Source organism: Scyliorhinus canicula, chromosome 15, assembly GCF_902713615.1.
Source record: "Scyliorhinus canicula chromosome 15, sScyCan1.1, whole genome shotgun sequence".
Lineage (NCBI taxonomy): Eukaryota > Metazoa > Chordata > Chondrichthyes > Carcharhiniformes > Scyliorhinidae > Scyliorhinus > Scyliorhinus canicula.
The window spans coordinates 138,892,123-138,917,770 of record NC_052160.1 but is presented as its reverse complement, the minus strand read 5'-3'; the positions used below and the strand labels follow the sequence as shown (position 1 = coordinate 138,917,770).

General features: G+C 48.1%; 1 protein-coding gene across 2 annotated transcripts in view; it reads left to right on the top strand.

The window, feature by feature from the left end:
* LOC119978331 (solute carrier family 41 member 1-like) overlaps nucleotides 1-25,648 on the top strand; it is a 72,414-nt gene that overhangs the window by 17,841 nt on the left and 28,925 nt on the right. For both annotated transcript variants that reach the window (XM_038819893.1, XM_038819894.1), the window contains exon 3: nucleotides 17,279-17,386. In XM_038819893.1, coding sequence (XP_038675821.1) covers nucleotides 17,279-17,386 — 108 coding nt within the window. The remainder of the gene's footprint in view (nucleotides 1-17,278; nucleotides 17,387-25,648) is intronic.

The window sequence follows — 25,648 nt, the reverse complement described above, 5'->3', positions numbered from 1 at the left end:
GAGGATTTGAGTAAAGGAATAGAGATGTTTTACTGCAATTGTATAGTGCATTGGTGTGGCCACACCGGGAGTATTGTGTGCAGTTTTGGTGTCCTTATCTGAGGAAGGATGTTCATTCTGTGGAGGGAGAGCAGCGAAGGTTTACCAGGCTGATTCCTGGGATGGCGGGAGCCCCTAGAAGGAGAGATTACGTCGGTTAGGATTATACTCACTGGAGTTTAGAAGAGTGAGTGGGGAGGGCACCACGGTGGCGCAGTGGGTTAGTACTGCTGCCTCATGGTGCCGAGGTCCCAGGTTCGCTCCCGGCTCTGGGTCACTGTCTGTGTGGAGTTTGCACATTCTCCCCGTGTTTGTGTGGGTTTCGCCCCCACAACCCAAAGATGAACAGGTTAGGTGGATTGGCCACACTAAGTTGCCCCTTAATTGGAAAAATGAATTGGGTACTCTAAATTTATTTTTAAAAAAGAAGAGTGAGAAGGGATCTCCTAGAAACTTGTAAAATTAGACAGGGTAGATTCAGAAAGAATGTTCCTGATGGAGGGAGAGTCCAGAACTAGGTGTCATAGTTTGAGGATAAAGGGTAAACCTTTTAGGACTGAGGTGAGGAGAAATTTCTTCACCCAGAGAGTGGTGAGTTCACTACCACAGAAAGTAGTTGAGGCCACAATGTTATGTGATTTCAAGATGGAATTGGATATGGCTCTTGTGGCTAAAGGGACACAGGGGGAAGGCGGGATCAGGGTATTGAACGTGATGATCACCCATGATCATGATGAATGGCGGAACAGGCTGGAAGGGCTGAATGGCCTCCTAATTCTATTTTCTATGTATGCTTCTGTGCAAAAAAAACACAATGCTCAATGTCTTAAAGCAGAAAATGTCTGAACCCCATCTGCCTGTTGAGAGAACAGATGAGTTCATCAATGCAACAACAAAAAATGGTGAGATCGTAGAAGTATGGCATTAAAGTTGCTGTTTGCTCCAACTTGTCACCAGGCTTGTACACAAATCTGTGATTATTCCCCTTTTAGAGCAGAGGAGATCTGGGAAAAGTTCTTAATAGGGATGTAGAAAGATTTTGGTTAGGGTCTAGATAGGGAAAACATTGTGCCACTGGCTGGGGGGTGAATAATGAGAGGGCAAAAGAACCAGAGGGGGAATCGAGGGAATGTTTTGATGCAGCAAGTTGTGGTCGGGAATTCACTGGTTGATGGAAACAGAATCAGTAATAACTTTCAAAGGGCAGCACGGTGGCGCAGTGGTTAGCACTGTTGCCTCACGGCGCCGAGGTCCCAGGTTCGAATCCCGGCTCTGGGTCACTGTCCGTGTGGAGTTTGCACGTTCTCCCCGTGTTTGCGTGGGTTTCGCCCCCACAACCCAAAGATGTGCAGAGTAGGTGGATTGGCCACGCTAAATTGCTCCTTAATTGGAAAAAATTAATTGGGTACTCTTTTAAAAAAAAAAAAAATTTTTTTAAATTTTTTTAAAGCAATAAATTTTAGAAGGCAATTTGATGAATGCCAGGAAGGGAAAGCATTGCGAGGCTCTGAGGAAGAGCAGGGGTTGTTGGATAAGCCCTTGAAGGAGCTGGCATGGGCATGATGTGCTGAGGGCCCTCATCCATTCTGTATAATCCTGCAAACGCTATCTACGCCACGACAAACCATTGCTAGATGAGAACAAATGGAGAAATTGGAAGTTTTTTTTATTAGCCGTATTTCCACACGCCGTGCTTCAATAACGTCCCCATCCTAACTAGGCTGATGTGGCAGTAACTGCGTGGACTTGACACCTGCTGAGAATTTGCATTTTGTGAATGCTGGTAGACCTCAGTGCTTTTAGTCTGCAGAGGAGAGAGAGAGGGGGGGGGGGGGGGGGGGGAGAGACGAGATGTGGGCTCTGCTGAGACATTCATGCAAAATAGGCAGCGTCGTTTTAGTTTTGTTTCTCTAGCTTGTGCATTGCTGGCCCAAATGTCTGAAATGCTGCAGAGCTCTGGGCTTGGGAGTGGGGTGACAGTAGCATGATTTGAGGTTGTGCCACGTAGAATGTGCCCCTACAGAAAGCCACTTGGTGAAATAATGGTTCTTTTCAAAGGCATAGCAAACGGTCGCAAAGCTAAGATTTAAAATGAATGCCAGCAACAACAAAAAAAACAGCAAACGTTCCTCCCCCTGTTCTTCCTCCGCCATCGTCAACACCACTTGCTCCGAACATAACCACAAACATTACTTTCCCTTCCTCCTCCTCCTCCTCAGCAGCGTGGCTGCGGTGGGCCATATCTTGTCAGAATTCAAACTAAAACGTGCAATCAGTTTAAATTTATCCCCGATGTATTAATGCATTCTGAGTAACTGCCAGTTTATATTTCAGTTATTCCCGGGAGCAGTTCAGCAATGTTTTATTGCACACAACTTTTAAAGTTCTGCCTTTTCCTCTGATTGCCTCGTGGTAGCTGCAACGATTGAACCATGTTTCTGTAACTGTTGCAGCCGCTCCTAGATTAAAAAGTCTGGAGCGCGGTTTGATCCTGATGCGATTCCCTCATGCCGTTGTATCTGCGCAGTCCCAACAAATGCATTAAACCCGCACACTAGCTCGGTTCAATTTATAATGAAGTCCCGATTGGATCACCAGGGTATGTGATACCTCCTCCAATTGCTACAACACACTCGCTTAATTCTCACACTGTACAATATATATTAATTAAACTGTCGCTACCTTGCTGCTTATTTTCACACACAATGACAACCAAGGAAAAATATTACACCCAATTGCGTCCTTCAATAAGTGTAATTACTTCTTGGTGTTGCTAATTATCCCTTCTCCTCTTCCTTATTATCTTCACCTTCTCTGATTATCTCTCTGGTGCGTAAGTTTCAGCTCTGCAGCTCTCTCTACTTCCCGTTCCTTCATGCATTTTATTCACTCTTTCTTCCCACATTCTGACCTTCTCCTGTTTATGATCGTAACAGCCTCTCTTTTTTTATATAAATACAGTCCCTTCTCCTTCTTCTTGAAGAAACAATTTGCGGTGGCAGCACGGTGGCCCAGTGGTTAGCACTGCTGCCTCACAGCGTCGAGGATCCAGGTTTGATCCCGGCCCCGGGTCGCTGTCCGTGTGGAGTTTGCACATTCTCCCTGTGTCTGCGTGGGTCTCACCCCCACAACCCAAAAAGATGTGCAGGGTAGGTGGATTGGCCATGCTAAAAATTGCCCCTTAATTGGAAAAAAATAATTGGGTACCCTAAATTGATTTTTTTTTAAAAGAAACCGTTTGCATTTTATAAGCATCTTTTATGGTAGCCCATTGATGCACTGAGGTCCCTCCAACAGTAAACAAAAAGAAAGTCTCATTAATTTTTTTTTTGATGGCGGTCATTAAGAGAAGGGTGTTGCCCGGGGCGGAATGAGAACTTCATACTCCAGTTCACATGATGCCACAGAAACACACTTTCACACGCACATAAGGCATCTATTTAATACCTTTCTTGGGAAAAGAAATGGAACCAGCAACAAAGAACTTGCATTTGTACAAGGCTGTGGATCTATGGATATCTCAAAGGGTTAGCTAAGGTCTTTCAAAGAAGAACAAAGAAAAATTACAGCACAGGAACAGGCCCTTCGGCCCTCCAAGCCTGCGCCGATCCAGATCTTCTATCTAAAACTGTCGCCTATTTTCTAAGGATCTCTATCCCTCTGCTCCCTGCCCATTCATGTATCTGTCAAGATGCATCTTAAATGGTGCTATCGTGCCCGCCTCTACCACCTCCGCCGGCAATGCGTTCCAGGCACCCTCTGTGTAAAGAACTTTCCACGCATATCTCCCTTAAACTTTTCCCCTCTCTCCTTGAACTCGTGACCCCTAGTAATTGAGTCCCCCACTCTGGGGAAAAAGCTTCTTGCTATCCACCCTGTCTATACCTCTCATGATTTTGTAGACCTCAATGAGGTCCCCCCTCAACCTCCGCCTTTCTAGTGAAAATAATCCTAATCTATTCAACTTCTCTTCATAGCTAGCGCCCTCCATACCAGGCAACATCCTGGTGAACCTCTTCTGCACCTTCTCCAAAGTATCCACATCCTTTCGGTGATGTGGCGACTAGAACTGTATGCAGTATTCCAAATGTGGCCGAACCAAAGTCTTCTACAACTGTAACATGACCTGCCAACCTCTTGTACTCAATACCCCTTTATTTTGAAACGTAGCACTGTTGTGCTATCGGGCAAGCTGAAGCCAATTTGCACGGAGCACTGAAATAAATTTAAATCCTTCTTTTATAACGTTGGCTGAGGTGGGATCTCCCTGTATGTAGCAATGTAAATTCTCTGCCAAGATTATGTGCTTGGGTCCTTGAAACATAGCGCACTGATTTGGGCAAAGTGCTACAATTGAGTCAAGCTGACCCTACGTGCGTCCCCTGTAACTGAAAGTTCTGCTTTGTTGGTGTCCGTCATTTCTTGTTTTTGTTTTCCCTTTGCTGTCGGCTTTCTCTCTACGGACCCCCCCCCCCCCCCCCACCCACCCACCACCCCTTCTGTTCCGACCTATCTTTGTGGCCCTTTTACCTTCAGTTTCAACATTTTGCTTTCTTCCCACTGCACATCCCCCACCCCACCACCTCCCACCCATCACCACAGTAGCCTTATCTCACCTTTCAGCTTTAAATGCTGCTTGCATGTTGCTCAGAACTGACGCAGCTGTCTATGAAGAGCACACCCACCGCACAGCTGAACCGCACACCACTCCCACCCCACCACCAAGACCTTTCGGCAATCTCCTCTCTCTAGAGTCCCTTCATCTTTTTTTAAATTAAAATAAAAAAAAATTTAGAGTATCCAATTCAGGGGCAGTTTAGCGTGGCCAATCCACCGACCCTGCACATCTTTGGGTTGTGGGGGTGAAACCCATGCAGACACGGGGAGAACGTGCAAACTCCTCACGGACAGTGACCCGGGGGCTGGGATCGAACCGGGGACCTCTGCGCCGTGAAACAGCAGTGCTAACCACTGCGCCGCCGTGCCCCCTATTCTTCAACCTTTGGTAACCGAGAGTTCAAATATAGAGGTGCAAAATGTACCTCCCAATACTTAACTACTCTACGCTATCACTTCAGATATCTCCCTGTTGATTTGTTTTTTTGTATAAGGTGTTCGATAAAATTCCACATTTTCTTTCATAAGTTAGCCAATGCCCCCATGTTATTACAGGGAGCAGTCTTCAAATGACTAGGGTCTGGAGGTGAAAGATAATTGGACCAGGATGTGCAAACATTTTCATTATCTGCATATAATACTTGTATATTGTTATTTACAGTTTAATAGCAAAACCTGGTGGAATCTCGAATGAAGTTAGTTATTTGAAAAATAGGATTTTCTCTGCCTTTTTCCATAAAGCTGTGCATGGGAACAGGAGCCTGCAGCATCATTGCTGGTGGGAGGATGTAATTACAAAGTAACAGGATTGTATTAACCCAATTCTACTGAAAAGGTGGACATGACTTGTATTGGATATGGTTAAAAGATGTGCGACAATAGGATTTTGCAGAGAGGTTAATGTATTTATTGCAGGGGTGGGCAAACTTTTCCGTGCAAGGGCCACATTCAGAAATTCACAATTTTAAAGGGCCGCATAGTATATTAATTAATAGTCCCGGTTGTAACCAATTAGCGTGCGGCATATACCTCAGCGCTTCCCCCGGCGGCATCTTGCCTTTAGCCCTCTTTTTCTCTACTTTTCAAATATGGCGCTTCACCCGGTTATGATTCTGGGCGCCTCATATAGAACATAGAGCAGTACAGCACAGAACAGGCCCTTCGGCCCTCGATGTTGTGCCGAGCAATGATCACCCTACTCAAGTCAACGTATCCACCCTATACCAGTAACCCAGCAGCCCCCCCCCCCCCATTAACCTTATTAAAAAAATAAATAAATAAATAAAATGTTTTTAAAAAAAATATTTTTTTTATTTTATTTTTTTTTATGACTTAATTTTGGTGGGCCACATAAAGACCTTTGGCGGGCCATAGTTTGCCCACCCCTGATTTATTGCAATTGTATAGGGCATTGGTGGGGCCACACCTGGAGGTTTGTGAGCAGTTTTGGTGTCCTTGTCTGAGGAAGGATGGTCTTGCTATGGAGGGAGCGCAGCAAAGGTTTACCAGGCTGATTCCAGTCTTGTGAGGAGAGACTAAGTTGGTTAGCGTTATATTTATTCGAGTTTAGAAGAATGAGAGGGGATCTCGTAGAAACGAGCAAAATTCTGACAGGATTAGACAGGGTAGATTCAGAAAGAATGTTTCCGATGGTGGGAGAGTCCAGAACTAGGGGGGTCATAGTTTGAGGATAAGTAGCAAACCTTTTCGGACTGAGGTGAGGAGAAATTTCTTCACCCAGAGAGTGGTGAATCTGTGAAATCCACTACCACAGAAAGTAGTTGAGGCCAAAACATTGTGTAATTTCAAGACGGAATTAGATATAGCTCTTGGGGCTTTCAGGAGATATGAGATTGGCTGGGATTGTTGAGTTGAAGGCGGAGCTGTAGTCAATAAATAGGAGTCTGATGTAGGAGTCACTGTTGTTGAGATGCTCCAGGGATGAGTGTATGGCCAGGGAGATGGCTTCTGCTGTGGGGTGGTTGTGGCGGTATGTGAATTACGATGGATCAAGGCATTCTGGGAGAATAGACTTGTTTTGCCTCATAACCAACCTCTCTCAACTTGTCCCGAATGGCTATTTCATAAATGATAACTTGAAGGAACAGAGGGATTTGAATTTGTATTGTGGCCTTCACGTCCTCTGAAGCTCCCAATGCACTTTGCAACCGGTAATGTTCCTTCAAAATGTACTTCCTTACAGTAGCTAATCTACACACAGGAAGGCCCATAAACAGCGGTGGAGAATGACCAGATAATCTGCTTGTTGATTTAAGGCATAAACGCTGGCCAGGATACCGGGTAGACCTCCCCAACTCCTCTTCGAACGGTCTCATGGGACCGTTTTGTGCTATCTTCTCAGTCAGGGTCTCCATTGAATGTTTCATCTGTGAGGCAACGTAACCCTCCAACAGTAAGGTGCCGTTAAGTGCCAGCCTCGATTTATCTGCTCCAATCTAGACCATGGCTTTAGCATAATGTTTCATCAATGCAATTGCATTTGAGGTTAAACCTGTCTGTAGCCAGGTGCTAGCTGAGAACCGCACACGCTTACACCTTCCTAGAGTGGTCAGGAACCAGAGATCTAGCTATTTACTTTTCCCTATTCCTCGCCCTTCCTCTGACGCGAGAACACTGTCCAGCTATAGCCCTCCGCTGATTACTAGTACAAAACGATCCACCGTTGGTATAATTCCGTCCCCCACACCATGAGTTGAATTAATCCGCTCAGGCACAGTGGAACTAGGCCAGGTTGAATTTATTTTCCTGCTTTAGAACAAGAAATGTGAAGCAAGTTTGACTAGAATTTGGTTATCAGTTTGAAATCCAACGATGAACAATGTTTCCAAGCGTAAACACGTTTTGTGAGCTTGATATACAACCCATAACAAGTCCATGCATACTTTGACCAAATTATCCTCTTTTGCCACCTCCGCCTCCCCTCCCAGGCCATCTTTGATCACAATGTGTGGCAATGTACAGCACACTGGGAAACTGTTTACTCTTCTAAAAATAAAAGTTTTAATATCCAGTAGAGGTGATAACTATTTTGTTACTTGAGCAGTAAGTCTAGCGAAGGTGATTGACTTCCTGTGAGCCGTGGGAAGTGACTACACACTTTAACGTGCATTTGTGAAAACTTCCCACTGAAGTTTTCCTGATGCATTAGAAATATGAATAGATAGAACGACTTGTATTTGTGTATGGGTGGCACAGTGGTTTGCACTGTCGCTTCACTACGCCCGGGACCTGGGTTCGATTCCCGGCTTGGGTCACTGTCTGTGCGGAGTCTGCATGTTCTCCCCGTGTCAGCGTGGGTTTCCTCCGGGTGCTCCGGTTTCTTCCCACAAGTCGCGAAAGACGTGCTGTTAGGTGAATTGGACATTCTGAATTCTCCCTCCGTGTACCCGAACAGGTGCCGGAGTGTGGTGACTAGTGGATTTTCACAGTAACTTCATTGCAGTGTTAATGTAAGCCTACTTGTGACAATAATAAAGATTATTATTATGGTGCCTTACAGGACTGGCCAAAGTGATTTTGAGCCAAGTAGTCACTGTGAATATATGAAGGGTGGTAAATGCAGAGGCTCAATCTGGGGGAGACCTAGGGGGATTCTGCTGACCGATAACACTCCTGTTGCTGAAACAATTCAATGGTTTGCTAACCATCCCATGAAAGTTTTGATACTCATGTTTACATGAGGTCAGCAATGTGAATGCGATAACATGGCCCAGTTAATGCTCTGAAATCTGAGTACCGTTACTGGAATAACCACAAAAGAACAGCGTAGCCGCGAGTTTTTAGGCGAAGGTCAATTTGTACAGCAAGATCCCATAGCACTTATCCTCCGGCTGGTGTTGTTTGACTCTTACATTGATCAGGACTCCGGGGGAGCTCCCCGTTTTCTTCTCTCAACCATGTCACGCTGCTTGCATTCACCTGCGGGGCCAGGTGGGACTTGGGTGCGTTGTCCCATGTGCTCGAAATTCATCTTTATTTTCTCCCAGCTTGGGAAGAGGGTTCTTACAACTCCAGTTCTGGTATTAATTGAGCTGCAGTCCCAAAGGTACAACAGAACCAATATTGACTCCAGTTTTTGGGCTATAACAGAAAACCTGCCAGGTACAGAAACCACTTTTTGGGCACGGAATAATTTATAAACTCTTGAGCTGCTCAAACCCTCGGGACACGAGTGGCGCCAATTCGTATTCTGTTCCTGCGGGGCCCTGGTTTTATTTTTCATGTGAAAAGAAACGTAGCCTTTTTATGATTTTTGTTTTCCCCTTCCCGGCCTTTTGATGTTCCTGATGTTTTTGCATTGCTGGTATTGCTGTAATCAGATGGAACCTTCCTTCCTGTAGGCCGTAAATCTCCCACAGAGCACCAAGCCAGAGTACTAGAGCGTAATGGAACTGAACGCTCACTGGACGGTTCAGTGCACAGAATTTTGATATTCCTGTTACTCCCAAGGACTTCAGAACTGAAGTTAGTTGGACTAACTGGTTACTCAATATGATCACTTGTCGCCTGTGCAAGTAAGGGCTTTAATGATTAATATTCTGGTCTTGTCTTTTTTTCTAATTAATTTACGGTATGTGGGTCTCGCTAGCTGGGCCGGTATTTATTGCCCATTGAGAAGGTGGTGGTGAGCTGCCTTCTTGACTGACTGCAGTCCCCAAGGTGTAAGTACACCCACCGTGCTGTTAGGAACGGAGTTCCAGGATTTTAACCCATCGACAGTGAAGGGACGCCGATATATTTCCAAGCCGAGTGGGTCGGAGGGGCACTTTCAGTTGGTGGTGTTTCCAAGTATCTGCTGCCCTTCTTCTAGATTGTAGCGGTCTGGGAAGCACGGTGATGTAGTGGTTAGCACGGGTTCGATCCCTGCCCCGGGTCACTGTCCGTGTGGAATTTGCACATTCATCATGTCTGTGTGGGTCTCACCCCTACAACCCAAAGGTGTCCAGAGTAGGTGGATTGGCCTCACTAAATTGGAAAAAAAAAAAAAATTTTAAAGTCGGTCGTGGTCATGGGTTTGGCGAGTTCCTGTAGTGCATCTTGTAGATGGTACACACAGCTGCCACTGTTCGTCGGTGGTGGAAGGTTTGAATGTTTGTGGAAGGGTTTCCAAACAAGCGGGCTGCTTTGTCCTGGATGTTGTTGAGCTTCTTGAGAGTTGTTGGAGCTGCGCTCATCCAGACAAGTTGTGATGAAACGCCGCTGGTTTTGTGGAATAATCTGAATCACTGGTTCCGCTTGGTGTGGTGTTATTTTTTTTGGATATTAGTGAGAAAGCTGCGGCAACAGTGAGAACTCCAACCTCTCTTTCATTAAACTACATTAAATGTATCAGTTGCAGAGAACACTCTGTTCCTTATTCTTTCCTGTTCCATCTCTCTTAGTTACTGCCTAGCCATGGTTTACAAAATACATGGCAGTTTGATTTTACTTGTGCAAAAAAAAAACAATACATTCATTTTAATAGCATCCTACCAGTCTGTGACAAAGTGGGGAGTATTCCATCACACTCACGACTTGCATGTTGTAGATAGTGAACAGGCTCCCTCCGCCGCCAGGGTGTTGATAGTGGGGGATTCGGCAATGGTAATGCCTTGGAATGTCAAGGGGCAATGGTTATATTCTCTCTTGTTGAGATGGTCATTGTCTGGCACCTGGATGCGATTGTCAGCCCAAGCCTGGATATTGTCCATCTCTTCCTGCATTTGGACGCGGACTGCTTTAGTATCTAAAGAGTTGTGAATGGTGCTGAACAGGTGCAATCGTCCACGAGCATCCCCACTTCTGACCTTGTGATGGAAGGAAGGTCATTGATGAATCAGCTGTAGATGGTTTGGGCTAGGACACTAACCTGAGGACCTCCTGCAGTGATGTCCTGACCTCCTACCACCACAACCAGCTTCCTTTGGGGTAGCACAGTAGTTAGCACTGTTGCTTCACAGCACCAGATACCTGGGTTCAATTCCCGGCTTGGGTCACTGTCTGTGCGGAGTCTGCACGTTTTCCCCGTGTCTGCGTGGGTTTCCTCCGGTTGTTGGGAGTCCCGAAAGACGTGCTTGTTAGGTGAATTGGACATTTTGAATTCTCCCTCAGTGTATCCAAACAGGCGGCAGAATGTGGTGACTAGGGGCTTTTCACATTAACTTCATTGCAGTGTTAATGTAAGCCTACATGTGACACTAATAAAGATTATTATTAATAATATTTATGAAATAAAATATCACAAGTGGTCATCGAAGGAGATAATGGTGATGTCCAAAATCTGTTCAAAGAGGTCATTGTTTTAAGGCATGTCTTAAGAAGCAAAGCAAGACAGAGAGGCAGAGGGAGGGGGTTTCAGGCTTTGGGGTCGAGGCAACTGAAGGCGGTGGAATGATTATCATAGAATTATCATAGATTATCATAGAATTTGCAGTGCAGAAGGAGGCCATTCGGCCCATCGTGTCTGCACCAGCTCTTGGAAAGAGCACCCTACCCAAAGTCAACACCTCCACCCTATCCCCATAACCCAGTAACCCCACCCAACACTAAGGGCAGTTTTGGACACTAAAATCGGAGATGGTCAGGAGTCTCGAATTGGAATGGGGCAACATCCTGGAAATCCCTCCCTAACAGCACAGTGGGTGTACCTACATCTCGAGGACTGCAGCGGTTCAAGAAGGCAACTCACCATCGCCTTCTGAAGGGCAACTAGGGATGGGCAATAAATGCTGGCCTAACCAGCGACGCCCACATCCTGTCAAAATGAATTTTTAAAAAAAATACTGAGTGCAGATACCTTGGAGGGGGGTGGGCCAATGATCAGAGGCGTGAAGGACACTGAAGAATAACAAGGAACTGATGTTGGCTATCACTTCGTAATGGATTTTTAAAAATAAATCGTGCAGGCTGGAGGGGCTAAGTTCTGTTCCTATATATCAACTTGGTGACCACTGATGGCACAGCTCTGGGAGCTACATTGAGTATTAATTGACGCTACATATGAGTGGCCTTGATTTTCACCTCTTGCTGTGCACAAAGACCTCTATTTTGGATGCCCTTAAGTGGAGATGGAATGAGTAGCCTGTGCCAGTCTGTATATGTATGCTAGCGTGTGTGTGCGTGTGTGTGTGTGTGTTTGTGCGCGAGTCGAGAAACATTAAAACATGCCTTCTGCAGTTTTATTTGTTGTGCAGATGAACCGCCCTTTAACTGAAGGCTCGGTAATACTAAACCTTCTTGGCTCCGTTTGATTTATAGCCAGCGGAGTGTAATGAGACGCACATGGATGCTCCGTATGGATCTTTCCAAACAGCTGTCAGATTACTTGCGTTCAAGTTTATCCTTTAAATAGGATACCCCGCTCTGTATGGTAGGCTTCCTGTTGTGCAGACGCAGGCTCACATTCCAAACCATCCAGTTTTACCCTGCTTATCTAGAAAATTGAGCTCAAAGATACAAAGAAACTGAATTTCGCATTCTCAGTACTGGCTGTTTGTGTTCTCGGATGCATCGTTTGTTGTTTGGCTCTCTTGAATATTTCAGTGCACAGGGAGTGGGAGCATCAGACCTGGGAGCGAGTGTGGCCCACTCTGCCCTTTGTGCCTGCTCCGTCACTTGATAAGATCACTGTTGATCTAATTGAAGGCTCAACTCCACTTCTTGTTTGCACCCCCCACCACCCCGTTCACCCGTGACTCCCTCGTGGGTCAAAAATCTATCCAAATCGGCCTCGAGTATATTCATGGGACAGCTGTCTGGGGAAAGAGAGTTCCAAAGACCCCGGGCCACAGGATTACCGTGTACAGACTCGGAAGGTTCATCGTGGACTCCCAACACTTAAGGGCAATTTTGGACACTAAGGGCAATTTATCATGGCCAATCCACCTAACCTGCACATCTTTGGACTGTGGGAGGAAACTGGACCCAAACGGAACGAAAGCTGGATTGAAATTGTTTCGGCAAAGAAAACTTATTTTCAAATGTTACGTTATCTTCCATTTTCAAGAACTATTGTTCCTCACCCTGAAGCACGTGTGCATTTGAGATTGCACAGGCATGTTGTGACTATCTAACTATTTGTTGAAGGATCTCTACTTGCGAATGGTTATTAATTAATTTAATGTTTGTTAAATCGGCGACTCTGTAGTTTTGGTGGGAAGGTAGCAGCTCACTGAGCCATGATCCCAAACCTACGGCTAAACATTTAACTTGCTGTAAGAATAATTTAGTCTTTTATTTCATCCAGGTAATTGCCATCCAGACTACCCAAGCTTTTAATCTCTTTGGGCCCCTTGTATTTTTACCAGAAGGCCTCCTGGGTCACTCACAGTCCGACTCATGTCCCCATTAATGTGCGCTTATTTCAAAACCGAAATCAGATTCTGGTGGCCAGATTTCGGGTTTACAAATTTCGGGTTTAGAAAATCCAAGAAGAGCTGAGTTGTATCCTGACACCTGGGTGGGTCTAATGTCCTACTCTTTGCCATGATGCAGCACGGTAGCACAAGTGGATAGCACTGTGGCTTCACAGCACCAGGATCCAGGTTCATAGAATTTACAGTGCAGAAGGAGGCCATTCGGCCCATCGAGAGTGCACCGGCTCTTGGAAAGAGCACCCTACCCAAGGTCAACACCTCCACCCTATCCCCATAACCCAGTAACCCCACCCAACACTAAGGGCAATTTTGGACACTAAGGGCAATTTATCATGGCCAATCCACCTAACCTGCACATCTTTGGACTGTGGGAGGAAACCGGAGCATCCGTAGGAAACCCACGCACACACTGGGAGGATGTGCAGACTCCGCGCAGACAGTGACCCAGCCGGGAATCGAACCTGGGACCCTGGAGCTGTGAAGCAATCGATTCCCTGTTGGGTCTCTGTCTGTGTGGAGTCTGCACGTTCTCCCCGTGTCTGCGTGGGTTTCCTCCGGGTGCTCCGGTTTCCTCCCACAGTCCAAAGACGTGCAGGTTAGGTGGATTGGCCATGATAAATTGCCCTTAGTGTCCAAAACAGTTAGGAGGGGTTATTGGGTTATGGGGATAGGGTGGAAGTGAGGGCTTAAGTGGGTCAGTGCAGACCTGATGGGCCGAATGGCCTCCTTCGGCACTGTATGTTCTATGATAGTTCAGAAGCTTTCAAAATAATGCCTGTCAAATCTTGACCATCAGTTTTCTTCCCCCCCCCCCCCCCCCCATTTTGATGAATACGATATGGAGTGTAGCACGGTAACGCAGTGGTTAGCACAGTTGATCACAGCTCCAGGGTCCCAGGATTGATTCCCGGCTTGGGTCATTGTCTGTGCGGAGTCTACACATTCTTCCCGTGTCTGCATGGGTTTCCTCCGGGTGCTCCGGTTTCCTCCCACAGTCCAAAGATGTGCAGAGGTTAGGTGGATTGGCCATGCTAAATTGCCCTTTAAGTGTCCAAAAAAATTAGGTGGGGTTATGGGGATAGGGTGGAGGCATGGGCTTGGGTGGAGTGCTCTTTCCAAGGGCCTGTACAGACTCGATGGGCTGAATGGCCTCCTTCTGCACTGTAAATTCTGTGATTCTATGAGTGAATGGCCACTCGCATTAAGTTGACGGCTTCATCAGAATTTCTCAAATTTAAATTTGGGCAAAAATCAACCCCCACCTAAAGTGTGTGTGTGTGGGGGGTGGCTGGGGACTTTTGTGTGCTGTTTTGCTTAATAACCCGTTTCCGATTCTTGGCTAGTGTTGAGTCACATTGTCCGGGAAATTAGTCTCGGCCTCCTGAACCATGCACAGCTCATCCTTCCCAAGTGAACTTGCTGGCATCTGCCCTGGAAGTGGGCTGGCATGGACGGGAAGAGAAGGGGGCGATGTGGAGCCGGTGGAACGGAGAGAGGGGCTATCTATCTCTGTGCAGGACGAGGCCCAAGCTCTGCTTTCCCGTCCAGCCAGTCATTGGATAAGTAGGATCATTGAAAAATCGCAGTTAATCTAATTGGAACTGGCTGGGAGGAATTGCGAAAATCATGATGAACTGCATTAAATAGCAGCCTGTCCTTCAGACAGGATACTTCAAAGCTACTGACATAGTCACAATTGGTGATGTATTTTACATCTCCCCCATTCCTTTAGCTCTCAGAACAATATAGAACATACAGTGCAGAAGGAGGCCATTTGGCCCATCGAGTTTGCACCGACCCACTTAAGCCCTCACTTCCACCCTATCCCGTCACCCAATAACCCCTCCTAACCTTTTTGGACACTAAGGACAATTTATCATAGCCAATCCACCTAACCTTCACGTCTTTGGACCGTGGGAGGAATCCGGAGCACCCGGAGGAAACCCACGCAGATACTGGGAGAACGTGCAGACTCCGCACAGACAGTGACCCAGCGGGGAATCGAACCTGGGGCCCCGGCGCTCTGAAGCCACAGTGCTAGCCATAGTGCTACCGTGCCTCTTATAAAATGGTTGCCATTATCTTGTCAATGCTATTTTAAAATGTTTTAGTTCAACTTCCAGCTGCCTATCAAAAATAATTGATTTATTCCCAATTCTCTGTCAGCCTTTCCGTGTGGAGTGTATCAGTGGTGAAACTGCCTCGTAAGTGCAGATCCCACAGTTGATTATTAACTGAAGCTAGTTTTACAGGCACAGTGTCGCAAACCAGCAACCTCAGTAATACGTCTGTGCTGGATTTCCGATCTTTTTTTTTTTATAAATTTAGCGTACCCAATTATTTTTTCAATTAAGGGGCAATTTAGCGTAGCCAATCCACCTACCCTGCACATCTTTGGGTTGTGGGGGCGAAACCCACGCAGACACGGGGAGAATGTGCAAACTCCTCACAGACAGTGACCCAGGGCCGGGATTCGAACCCGGGTCCTCAGCGCCGTAGGCAGCAATGCTAACCACTGTGCCACCGTGCCGCCCTTGGATTTCCGATCTTGTCGGTTTTCGGAGAGGGAGCTGAGGGTCCTGTCGGGTTGGCCATGTTGAGGAGTACTTTCTTTCTTCAGATAAGGATTGCCGTTTTGAAAGAAATGGAGACGATGCTGCTGGATAGGCCAGGAGAGCCTTTGGAGCTGATTGGGATACGCCATTGTTCCTTTGCCGGAAACGTGGCGGAAGCTCTGGGGGTTGCTGCTGCGTTTCAAGTAAACGTTGGCGGTGGGGTGAGAACAGCGGTAAGGAGTTTCCCAGACTTACAGTCAGATCAAAGAGGTTGGTGAGGGGAAGAAAGTCAGCTTTTTAAAAAGAAAATGTACCTTAACTTTCAGACATTGCCACAGCTCGTTTGTGTGCGACAAACTCCCACAAATAGCAACATGATCACAACCAGATTGTCTTCTTTCTTTTTGCAATTTTGATTGAGGGAGGAATATTGGCCAGGACGCCAGGGGTAACCTCCCTTCGAAATAGTGCCATAGGACCTTCTATATCCACCTCAGCAAGCAGATAGGACCTCCATTTGATATCTATTCCAATACAAGGTTGCTCTGGTGCCAGCTTTGATTTTGGTGTTCAGTTCCTGGAGTGGGAATTGGACCCGGGATCTCGCGACTCCGAGGCGACAGTGCTACCAGCTAAGACACAACTGGGTGGCACGGTAGACGGTGCTTAGCATTGTTGCCTCAGAGCTCCAGGGTCCCAGGTTCGATTCCCGGCTTGCGTCGTGTGAAGTCTGCACGTTCTCCCCGTGTCTGCGTGGGTTTCCTCCGGGTGCTCCGGTTTCCTCCCACAGTCCAACGATGTGCAAGTTAGGGTGGATTGACCGTGCTAAAGTGCTCCTTAGTGTCCAAAAAGGTTAGGTGGGGTTACTGGTTTATGAGGATAGGATGAAGGTGTGGGTTTAAGTAGGGTACTCTTTCCAAGGGCCGGTGCAGACTCGATGGGCCGAATTCCTGCACTGTAAATGCTATGATTCTATGACACAATTTGGACGAGGGAGTACAACAGAAATGACCGTAGTCAATGAAGGAGGGCATTTGGCCCACCTCTGCTCTACTCGTTCATCCAGAATGACCCTAAAATTGTACTTATTGCGACAAACGTTTTTTTGGTTTGAGCGATTCCCATTCATAGCAAATATTGTTCAATGGTCAAATCAGTTGGAGTTATTGAGATGTGCCTGAGCAGCATTTTGTATCACTTGCTATTGTCTCCTGACTTAGAAGAGGTAATGTCACAATGATGAGTGTCCGACAAAGTGGTGGTTGGGCGGCGGGGGAAAGAGCAAAACTAGAGGTCATCAATATTACATAAGTCGCCAAGAAGCCAACCAGGACATTGCAAAGAAAGGTCTTTACCCTGAGAGTGTGTGGAACCCGCTGCCACGGGGAGTGGTTGGGGCTATTGGTGTACATGCCATTGAGGAGATGCCAGTTAATCATATGAAGGAGCAGGAAATAGAGGGTGATAGCGATGGTTGGGGAAAGATGGGAGGAGGTTTGGGTGGACTGTAGATGCTGGAATGGACACTTCAGGCTGAATGACCCATTTCCGAGTTGTGTTACCGGTGAAATACGACAGAATAGCTTAAGCTGGTCCTTGGGAGAGGTAACCATGTTATCAACATTGATGTTTGCTGACCCTTTTGATGACATCCTGCCACACGAGTGTTTATTCTTTTCTTTTCTCCTGCAGCACTGGAATGTGTTCAAAGAGGTGACGGAGGTTTTTATTCTCGTCCCTGCTTTGCTGGGTCTAAAGGGCAACTTGGAAATGACCCTCGCCTCCAGACTCTCTACCGCAGTGAGTACACTGACATTAAATGCAACCTGTTCTCGTTGGTCTTCAGCGAGACACAGCTTCAACCTTCTGGTGGTGGTGGGGGGGTGTCGTTCAGTGGCTTTTTGATCTATTTGTAGAAATCAATATATTCTCTTTTGAAGTTTTACCTGTTAACAAACTGTTGAATCAGATTCTTCTTACTGATGTGGGGATGGGGAGTTTAGTAGTGCAAATCTGGGTTATAATAGTTGATACATTATAATAATCGCTTATTGTCGCAAGTTACTGTGAAAAGCCCCTAGTCGCCACATTCCAGCGCCTGTTCTGGGAGGCTGGAATGGGAATTGAACCCACGCTGCTGGCCTTGTTCTGCATAACAAGCCAGCTGTCTTAGCCCACAGTGCTAAACCAGCTAGCTCATAGAATCGTAGAATTTACAGTGCAGAAGGAGGCCATTCAGCCCTTCAAGTCTGCACCGGCCCTTGGAAAGAGCACTCCACTTAAGCCCACACCTCTACCCCAACCCAGTAAACCCACCTAACCTTTTTGGACACTTAAGGGCAATTTAGCATGTCCAATCTGCCTAACCTGACCATCTTTGGACTGTGGGAGGAAACCGGAGCACCCGGAGGAAACCCACACAGACACGGGAAGAACGTGCAGACTCCGCACAGAAAGTGACCCAAGCCGGGAATCGAACTTGGGACCCTGGAGCTGTGAAATAACAGTGCTAACCACTGTGCTCCCATGCCTGCCCCAACCCCTGTGATGGGTTAAACATATGCCATGCAATAGGATTTCATTCTGCTTATTTTATCTGTTCCAGTTAAGCGTCAAAATCTTACAATATTAAAGACAAATCTCTCCTTCAATTTGTTTTCTTGTAACATTGCCCCCAAGGCTACCTTAACTAAAATTCAGTAAGTTGGGGCAGACTTGTAGGGAGGGGGGCGGTCAAGCCTGAGACCTTCATGTTACCGTCAACAATGACTTTACCTGCTAGGTAATCATTCCATTTTTCTTGTACTGTGCAGAATGTAATTATATTTTTAAAGTCTTAAATTATTTTTAAGCTGAAACAAAGTAGCATCAGCTGCATGGTGCACTTATTGAGCAACTTAGGAGAGACTTTGCTTGACCAAATGGAAGTTTTTTGGTGTTTATTATACTGATTACCTGGGTGGCTTCCAGTGGACAATGTAAAATTTGCTGATTCACTTTTTCTTTGCATCCATGCTATCTCGCTAGCGCCAGCAAAGGAAGATCCTGGGAGAGCATAAATAGTGAGTTTAGCATTGCTCAAAAAGACAAGCGTTCGGTTATCTCGTGAGAAGACTGGTTGGTGCATTGTCCAAAGCACAACTTGCTAGAATTCTGAGTTGATCAGTGTTGATGGCCTTGGCTCAGCGTCTGACTTTGTCAAAACGACCTGACAATCTAAATCAAAACTATGGGTGCGATTCTCCGGCCTCGTTGCGAGCGAAACGGGGCCGGTGAATAGCGGGAGAGGCCAGAAACGAAGACTGCGCCAGGCACAAAACAGTTTGTGATCCGACCGGCCCCCTCCCGTAGGGGAAATCGGGATCTCGCTGTAGCGTGGTGAGAAAGTAATCATCACCACTTAAGCCCTATTTCCGTACAATTAATGGGAGTCGCCCCATATCCAGCGGCCTCCTTTGATCAGCCTCCCCAGCAGGGGGTCACGCTGCTGCCGATTAGTACTCCTTTTTAAAAACGTGAGCCTGGGGGGAAGGGTTTCTGTGGGAGGCCGAGGAGGTGAGTAGCCATCTTTGTTCGCAGGCAAAGAGCGCGGGGACGCTGGGCTTCCAGCCCCAGTGCTCGGTGGGGAGTGAGGGACCCTTGGCTGGGGTGAGGGACACTCCGAGGGTGGGCTGCCACTGGAGGTGTCAACCACTCGGTGTAACTGCATGCGGCACCACCATGCCAACCCCTGGATCGAGTGTTTCCATTCCGGGGGCAACCCTCGTCCCTGCCCGTCTGTGCTACCGGCCACCCATAACCCCCACCGACTGCCGAGGCCTCTGGCCGTGCATCTGAGGCTATTGCGAATAGGGAATTGGCAATCGTGGTTAAGTGAGCACTTCACACAACCCAAGTGTGTTCCCATGAGTGGGAGGGCCATGTAGCAAGTGGGAGTCATTGCCTAGCATCCCAATCAGACCGTGATGTCCGGACACTGTGCCTGAACGCTGGGAGGCAACACCGCACACTCAACAGCCAAGATCCGAACAGCCAGGGGATGGGACACAGCTCCGGGGACATGGCCTCGGCCGGAGGGTGGGTGAGTGCCACGGGGAGGGACCGGCACCCGGTCCAGGTGACCTTGTGAGCGGGTCTCCAGGGTACAGGGGCTGGGGTCCGGTGAGGGGGGCCCACTGTGTCCGGGTGTGCGTTGGCAGGGCGTTCCAGATTTGGGGGGGGGGGGGATCAATGGGGAAATTGGAGGATCCTGGGTAGGAGCTACCCCTGTTTGTCAGTCTAACACCCTCTCCCAATGACTTGAATGCTATGGCAGGGACTTTGGACCCAGAACTTGCCCCAGTGGTGCTGCTGGTAATGTGGGCGGCCAGACGCCGGAGACGGCGACTGCAGCAGGGTCTGCAGATGCTTGAGGGGGGGGGGCGGACAATGTGCCGACTCCACCCCACCCCCTGAGGACCCGGCCGTCCATTATGCCAGGGAGGGACCCAGAGAGGGAGACCCGAGACAGTCCAGGCTGTACAAGCATCATTGGTTGTTTGAATAGATGACAAACAGCGCGTGCCACCGGAGGCTCCATCTCAACAATGAGACGGTGCGGCACCTGTGCCATATCCTCGCAGACTTGGCACCAGGTGGAGGAGGCGGACACCCGCTCCCGATGGCCGTCAAGGTCACTGCAGCCCTGAGCTTTTACACCTCAGGCTCCAATGGGGACCTCGGGGGCATCTCACAGGCCACAGTCCAAAGGTGCATCGGACAGGTCACAGATGCCCTGTATGCCCGGCAGAAGACTACATAATGTTTTTAAAATTTAGAATACCCAATTCTTTTTTTTCCCAGTTAAGGGGCAATTTAGTGTGGCCAATCCACTGGCCCTGCACATCTTTTGGGGTTGTGGGGGTGAGACCCACGCATACACAGAGAATGGAGATCGAACCCGGGTCCTCGGCGGCAGGAGACGGCAATGCTAACCACGGTGCCACCGTGCCACCTGACTACATTATCTTTGACATGGACCAAGCCCAGCTAGGTGCCCGGGCAGCAGATTTCTCCGTCATTGCTGGGATGCCTCGGGTCTAGGGGGTAATAGATGGCACGCATGTTGCCCTGCGCTCACCAGGTTGCTCTATGTTAACAGAAAAGGGTTCCAGTCCCTCGACGTACAGCTCGTGTGTGACCACCCGATGAAGATCATGTATGTGTGTGCTTCCCGGGGAGTGTGCACCACAGCTACATCCTGGGGCAGTCAGTCATCCCGGCCTCTTTGAGGACCACCCAGGATGGGTGGCTAGCTCTTGGCAGATGAGGAGTGGATAAGGGGGCCCCCGCTGTGGACCTGGCTAATGATGCCAGTAGGGAGGCCGGGGACCGCGGTGGAGACCCGATACAACAAGGCCCATGTGGCCTCCCGGGCTGTAATTGAGCGGGGCATCAGACTCCTCAAGATGCGGTTCTGATGCCATGACCACTCCTGTGGTGCATTCCAGTACACCCCCCAGAGGGTCGCCTGCTTGGTTGCGGTCTGCTGTGCCCTCCACAACCTGGCACAGCAGTGAGGCGCCGAGCTGGAGGTCGTGATGAGGATATTGCGGCCATCTTCGAGAAGGAAGACAAAGGTGATGAGACGGTGCTGGACCAGGAGGGGCTTGAGGAAGAGCTCGGGGAGGAGCCGGAGGCTGCTGTACAGGCAGCAGTGACGAGGGACCGGCAAGCCAAAGGGCCAGGGAGGCCCTCGTACTCGCCCAATTCACTTAGCACGTGGCCTGGTCTGTCATCCCCATTTCCCACCCTCCCAGGGTCTGTGTCACATCACTCCAGGGTGCTGGAACTGGGATGGCACTGTCGAGGGCAAGGGGGTGATGATAACCCGCAAAGAGCTGAGCGCGGTGCTCCTCAATCTATGCCATAGTCTGACCTTTGCCTATCTACTGGGTGCTCGTTCACACCCATCACCTGTACACGGTGTGCCCGGGGTGGGGGAGATGGACCAAAGGTTCGGAGGTCAGCCAGCATTGCAGAAGAAAGTGACAAGAGGCATCATACTGGTTGTGCACTAGGGTGTTTATTGTGTGTAACAATTTCTAACTCTGCCCTCAGTGATCCTCAATGTGCTTTGCCTTTCTACCTCCACTGCTACGTCTAGGTGTGTCCCCAGGAGGCACATCTTGAGGTGGAGGCAGCCAGCTGCTTACCTTGTCCCGTGACCTTCAATGCCCCTGGTGGGTGCCCTCTGGGGCCGGAAGGCCCCTGCTCACTTGTCGCGGCACATGCACAGCTGTGCTGAGTACGAGACACGGCCTCATCAGAGGGGCGGAAGGGGCAGCACAGTGGCGCAGTGGGTTAGCCCTGCTGCCTCACGGCGCCGAGGTCCCAGGTTCGATCCCGGCCCTGGGTCACTATATAGTGTGGAGTTTGCACATTCTCCCCGCGTTTGTGTGGGTTTCTCCCCCACAACCCAAAAGATGTGCAGGGTAGGTGGATTGGTCGCGCTAAATGTCCCATCAGATTATAAAATAGTGGATGTAACCATTCGAGATAGGAGGGGGACAGACCGCAGAAACCCACATGCCAATTAGCTGAGATGAGGAAGAACTACTTCTCCGAGGCTGGTGAATCTTCAGACTTTACTACCTGTGGAAACTCAATGGTTGAATATGCACGGTAGCACAGTGGTTAGCACTGTGGCTTCACAGCACCAGGTCTCCAGTTCGATTCCTGGCTTGGGTGACTGTCTGTGCGGAGTTTGCACATTCTCCCCGTGTCTGCGTGGGTTTCCTCCTGGTGCTCCGGTTTCCTCCCACAAGTCCCGAAAGACGTGCCTATTTGGTAAATTGGACATTCTGAATTCTCCCTCCGTGTACCCGAACACGCGCCAGGGTGTGGTGACTAGGGTATTTTCACAGTAACTTCATTGCAGTGTTAATGTAAGCCTACTTGTGACACTAATAAAGATGATTATTAATTTGTTCAAGATAGCAACCAATAGACTTCTGGATATTAATGACATCAGGGGATGGGGGGGGGGGGGGGAGCACTGCGGGGTGGTGTTGATGTAGAATCTACATTGTAGATGATCAGCTTTAGAACAGAGAAAATACAGTGCAGAAGGAGGCTATTCGGCCCATCGAGTCTGCACCGACCCACTAAAGTCCTCAATTCCATTCTATCCCCAATAACCACTCCTAACCTGTTTGGTCACTAAGGGCAATTTATCATGGCCAATCCACCTAACCTTCACGTCTTTGGACTGTGGGAGGAAACCGGAGCACCCGGAGGAAACCCACGCAGACACGGGGAGAACGTGCAGACTCCGCACAGACAGTGACCCAGCGGGGAATCGATCCTGGAACCCTGGCGCTGTGAAGTCACAATGCTACCGTGCTGCCCTTTGTGTGGTGAAGCAGGCACGAAAAGCTGACTGGCCTATTCCTGCTCCTATGTTCCTAAAGGAAAATTCACTCGCTGTTTTTATTTCGGAAAACTTGCTGATTTGGCATAAAGCATTGAGGAACCTCCTTTGAAGTTTCTAAATGGGCCACTTTTTTTAATTGAAAGCTGGACACAGTTGGTCTCATTAGCATTTTGTAACTCCCTTTATGTCAGTTTTTGGCTGCTGGCTGCGGTAAATACCGTTCTGAAGTAGCCGGCGGCTGGGCCAAGATAAACTCAACTGTGTTTTTTTTCAAGAGCAGTGGTCAGAAAGATCTATTTGCGACTTGTCAGATGTGTGCACAGGTAGAGGCCCCACAGTGCCAGCAGTTCACACACAAGCTGCCAGTGCATAACAAAGGGAAAACGGTGCATAGTCAGCCCGACCGAGACACTGTGCCAAAGCAGCTTGTTTCACATTGTTGCCCTGTCGGTTTTTGCCCTTTTTTTCTCTTATGCCTTCGTTTGTACCCTTCAACCTTGCCCTATGACCCTTGACCATACACCTTGGTTTCTCGATGAGTAAACAGATTGTTGGCTTCTCGACCTGTGGGAGATTTAGGGCAGAGGGCAACAAATGCATTTGGCATTTTAATTTTGGAGTGTATGTTTGACCGCGTCTTGACCTCTCATTAGTAGTCTGGTTCAAGCCTCCAGCAAGCAAAGTGATTGGGGTTGTTGGGGCACGCAGTTTACGCAGTGGTTAGCCTGCTGCCTCATGCCGCCGAGGACCCGGGTTCGATCCCGGCTCCCGGTCACTGTCCGTGTGGAGTTTGCACATGCTCCCCGTGTCTGCGTGGGTCTCGCCCCCACAACCCAAAGATGTGCAGGGTAGATGAATTGGCCGCGCTAAATTGCTCCTTAATTGGGGGGAAGAATTGGGTGCTCAAAATTTATTTTTAGAAATGTTTTTTTAAGTGATGGGGATTGTTTGCTTTGTGGCGGGTAAACATTGACATGGAGTGTTTCCATATGTTAACTGCTAACTCCAAGTACACGTGTAATCTTTGCAGATTATTAGGCAGGGAGGACACAAAGCAGCTACACCTGCAGCACTGTGCTCCACCAGCCTCTGCTGGGACTGTGGGCTGGATCGAGGTTGTGTTTTCTGTTTACTCCTCCTGCTCCACATCATTCTTTTATGATTTACGGAAGGTATTGTCAGTTCTTGACTGCTGAATGCTGCTAAAATTAATCCAAGCATCCCACTGCTGAATAATCCTTTTTAAATTAATAATGAACCCTGTGTGGAAACCGTCAGGAAATTCAAACAATTATTTCTTATTAATTATTTCTTCACTTATATTTCTCATAAATGTCTAGATATTTCAAAGTGGAAACTTTTCTTGAAATCAAAGTAGACAACACAGACTCCTTAATTTTTTTTAAAAACCTGAGCCATATTCTAAACTGCATTAACTTTGCAGAACCTGGTTCGAAGAAACCATTTTCTTTGTCTCTTTTCCCCATGTGATTTCTCATCTTGACTCCAAAGAAATTTCCTGACTGGTTAGTGGGGAACACCTAGCCCTTTGAAGCCTGGTTCCAACGCCTTGATTTTGAAATTCTCATCCTTATTGACAAATCCCTCCCCATGGCCTCGTCCCTCCCTGTCTCTGTCATCTCCTCAGGCCCTGCAAACCTTGGGAGATCTCTGTGCGCTTCCAATTCTGGCCTCCAGCACATCTTCAATTTTCCATCACTCTGACAATGTTGGCCGTACCTTTTATGCAAAGCAAATTCCTTCTTTAAACCTCTCCACTTCTCGTTCTCGTTCCCACACCAGCCTCCCCAGACAGGTGCCGGAATGTGGCGACTAGGGGCTTTTCACAGTAACTTCATTGAAGCCTACTCGTGACAATAAAGCGATTTTCATTTTCATTTTTTCATTTTCTGTACTCCTTTCTGATATTCTTTCATTTGTTTTTTTTAAGGCAGCTTCATCTCGTGGGGGGGGGGGGGGGGGGGGCAATGGAATGCAAAGTTGCATTCATCTCTTACTTGTATTTTTCCTAAGAAAGGAAGGGAAGAAAGTTGTCATAGAAATGACTCGGTTACAAGGGGGCACAGGTTCAAGGGGAGGTGTGAAGAGAAAGTTTCACGCAGAGGATGTTGGGCGACTGGAACGCGTTGCCAGTGGAGGTGGGCACAATAGCAACGTTTACGATGTATCTCGATGGACACATGAACGAGCGGGGGGAATAGAGGGATACAGATTGTTGGGCAATAATATTCAGTCTAAATAAGGAATCTGGATCGGCGCAGGCTTGGTGGGCCGAAGGGTCTGTTCCTGTGCTGGGTGGGGGCAGGGTAGCACAGAGGTTAGCATTGTTCCTTCATGGCACCAGGGTCCCAGGTTCGATTCCCGGCTTGGGTCACTGTCTGTGCGGAGTCTGCATGTTCTCCCCGTGTCAGCGTGGGTTTCCTCCGGGAGCTCCGGTTTCCTCCCACAAGTCCCGAAAGACGTGCTCGTTCGGTGAATTGGACATTCTGAATTCTCCCTCTGTGTACGCAAACAGGCGCCGGAATTTGGTGACTAGGAGCTTTTCACAGTAACTTCATTGCAGTGTTAATGTGAGCCGATGTGACAATAAAGATTATTTACTGTTCTTTGTTCCAAAACACCGAGAT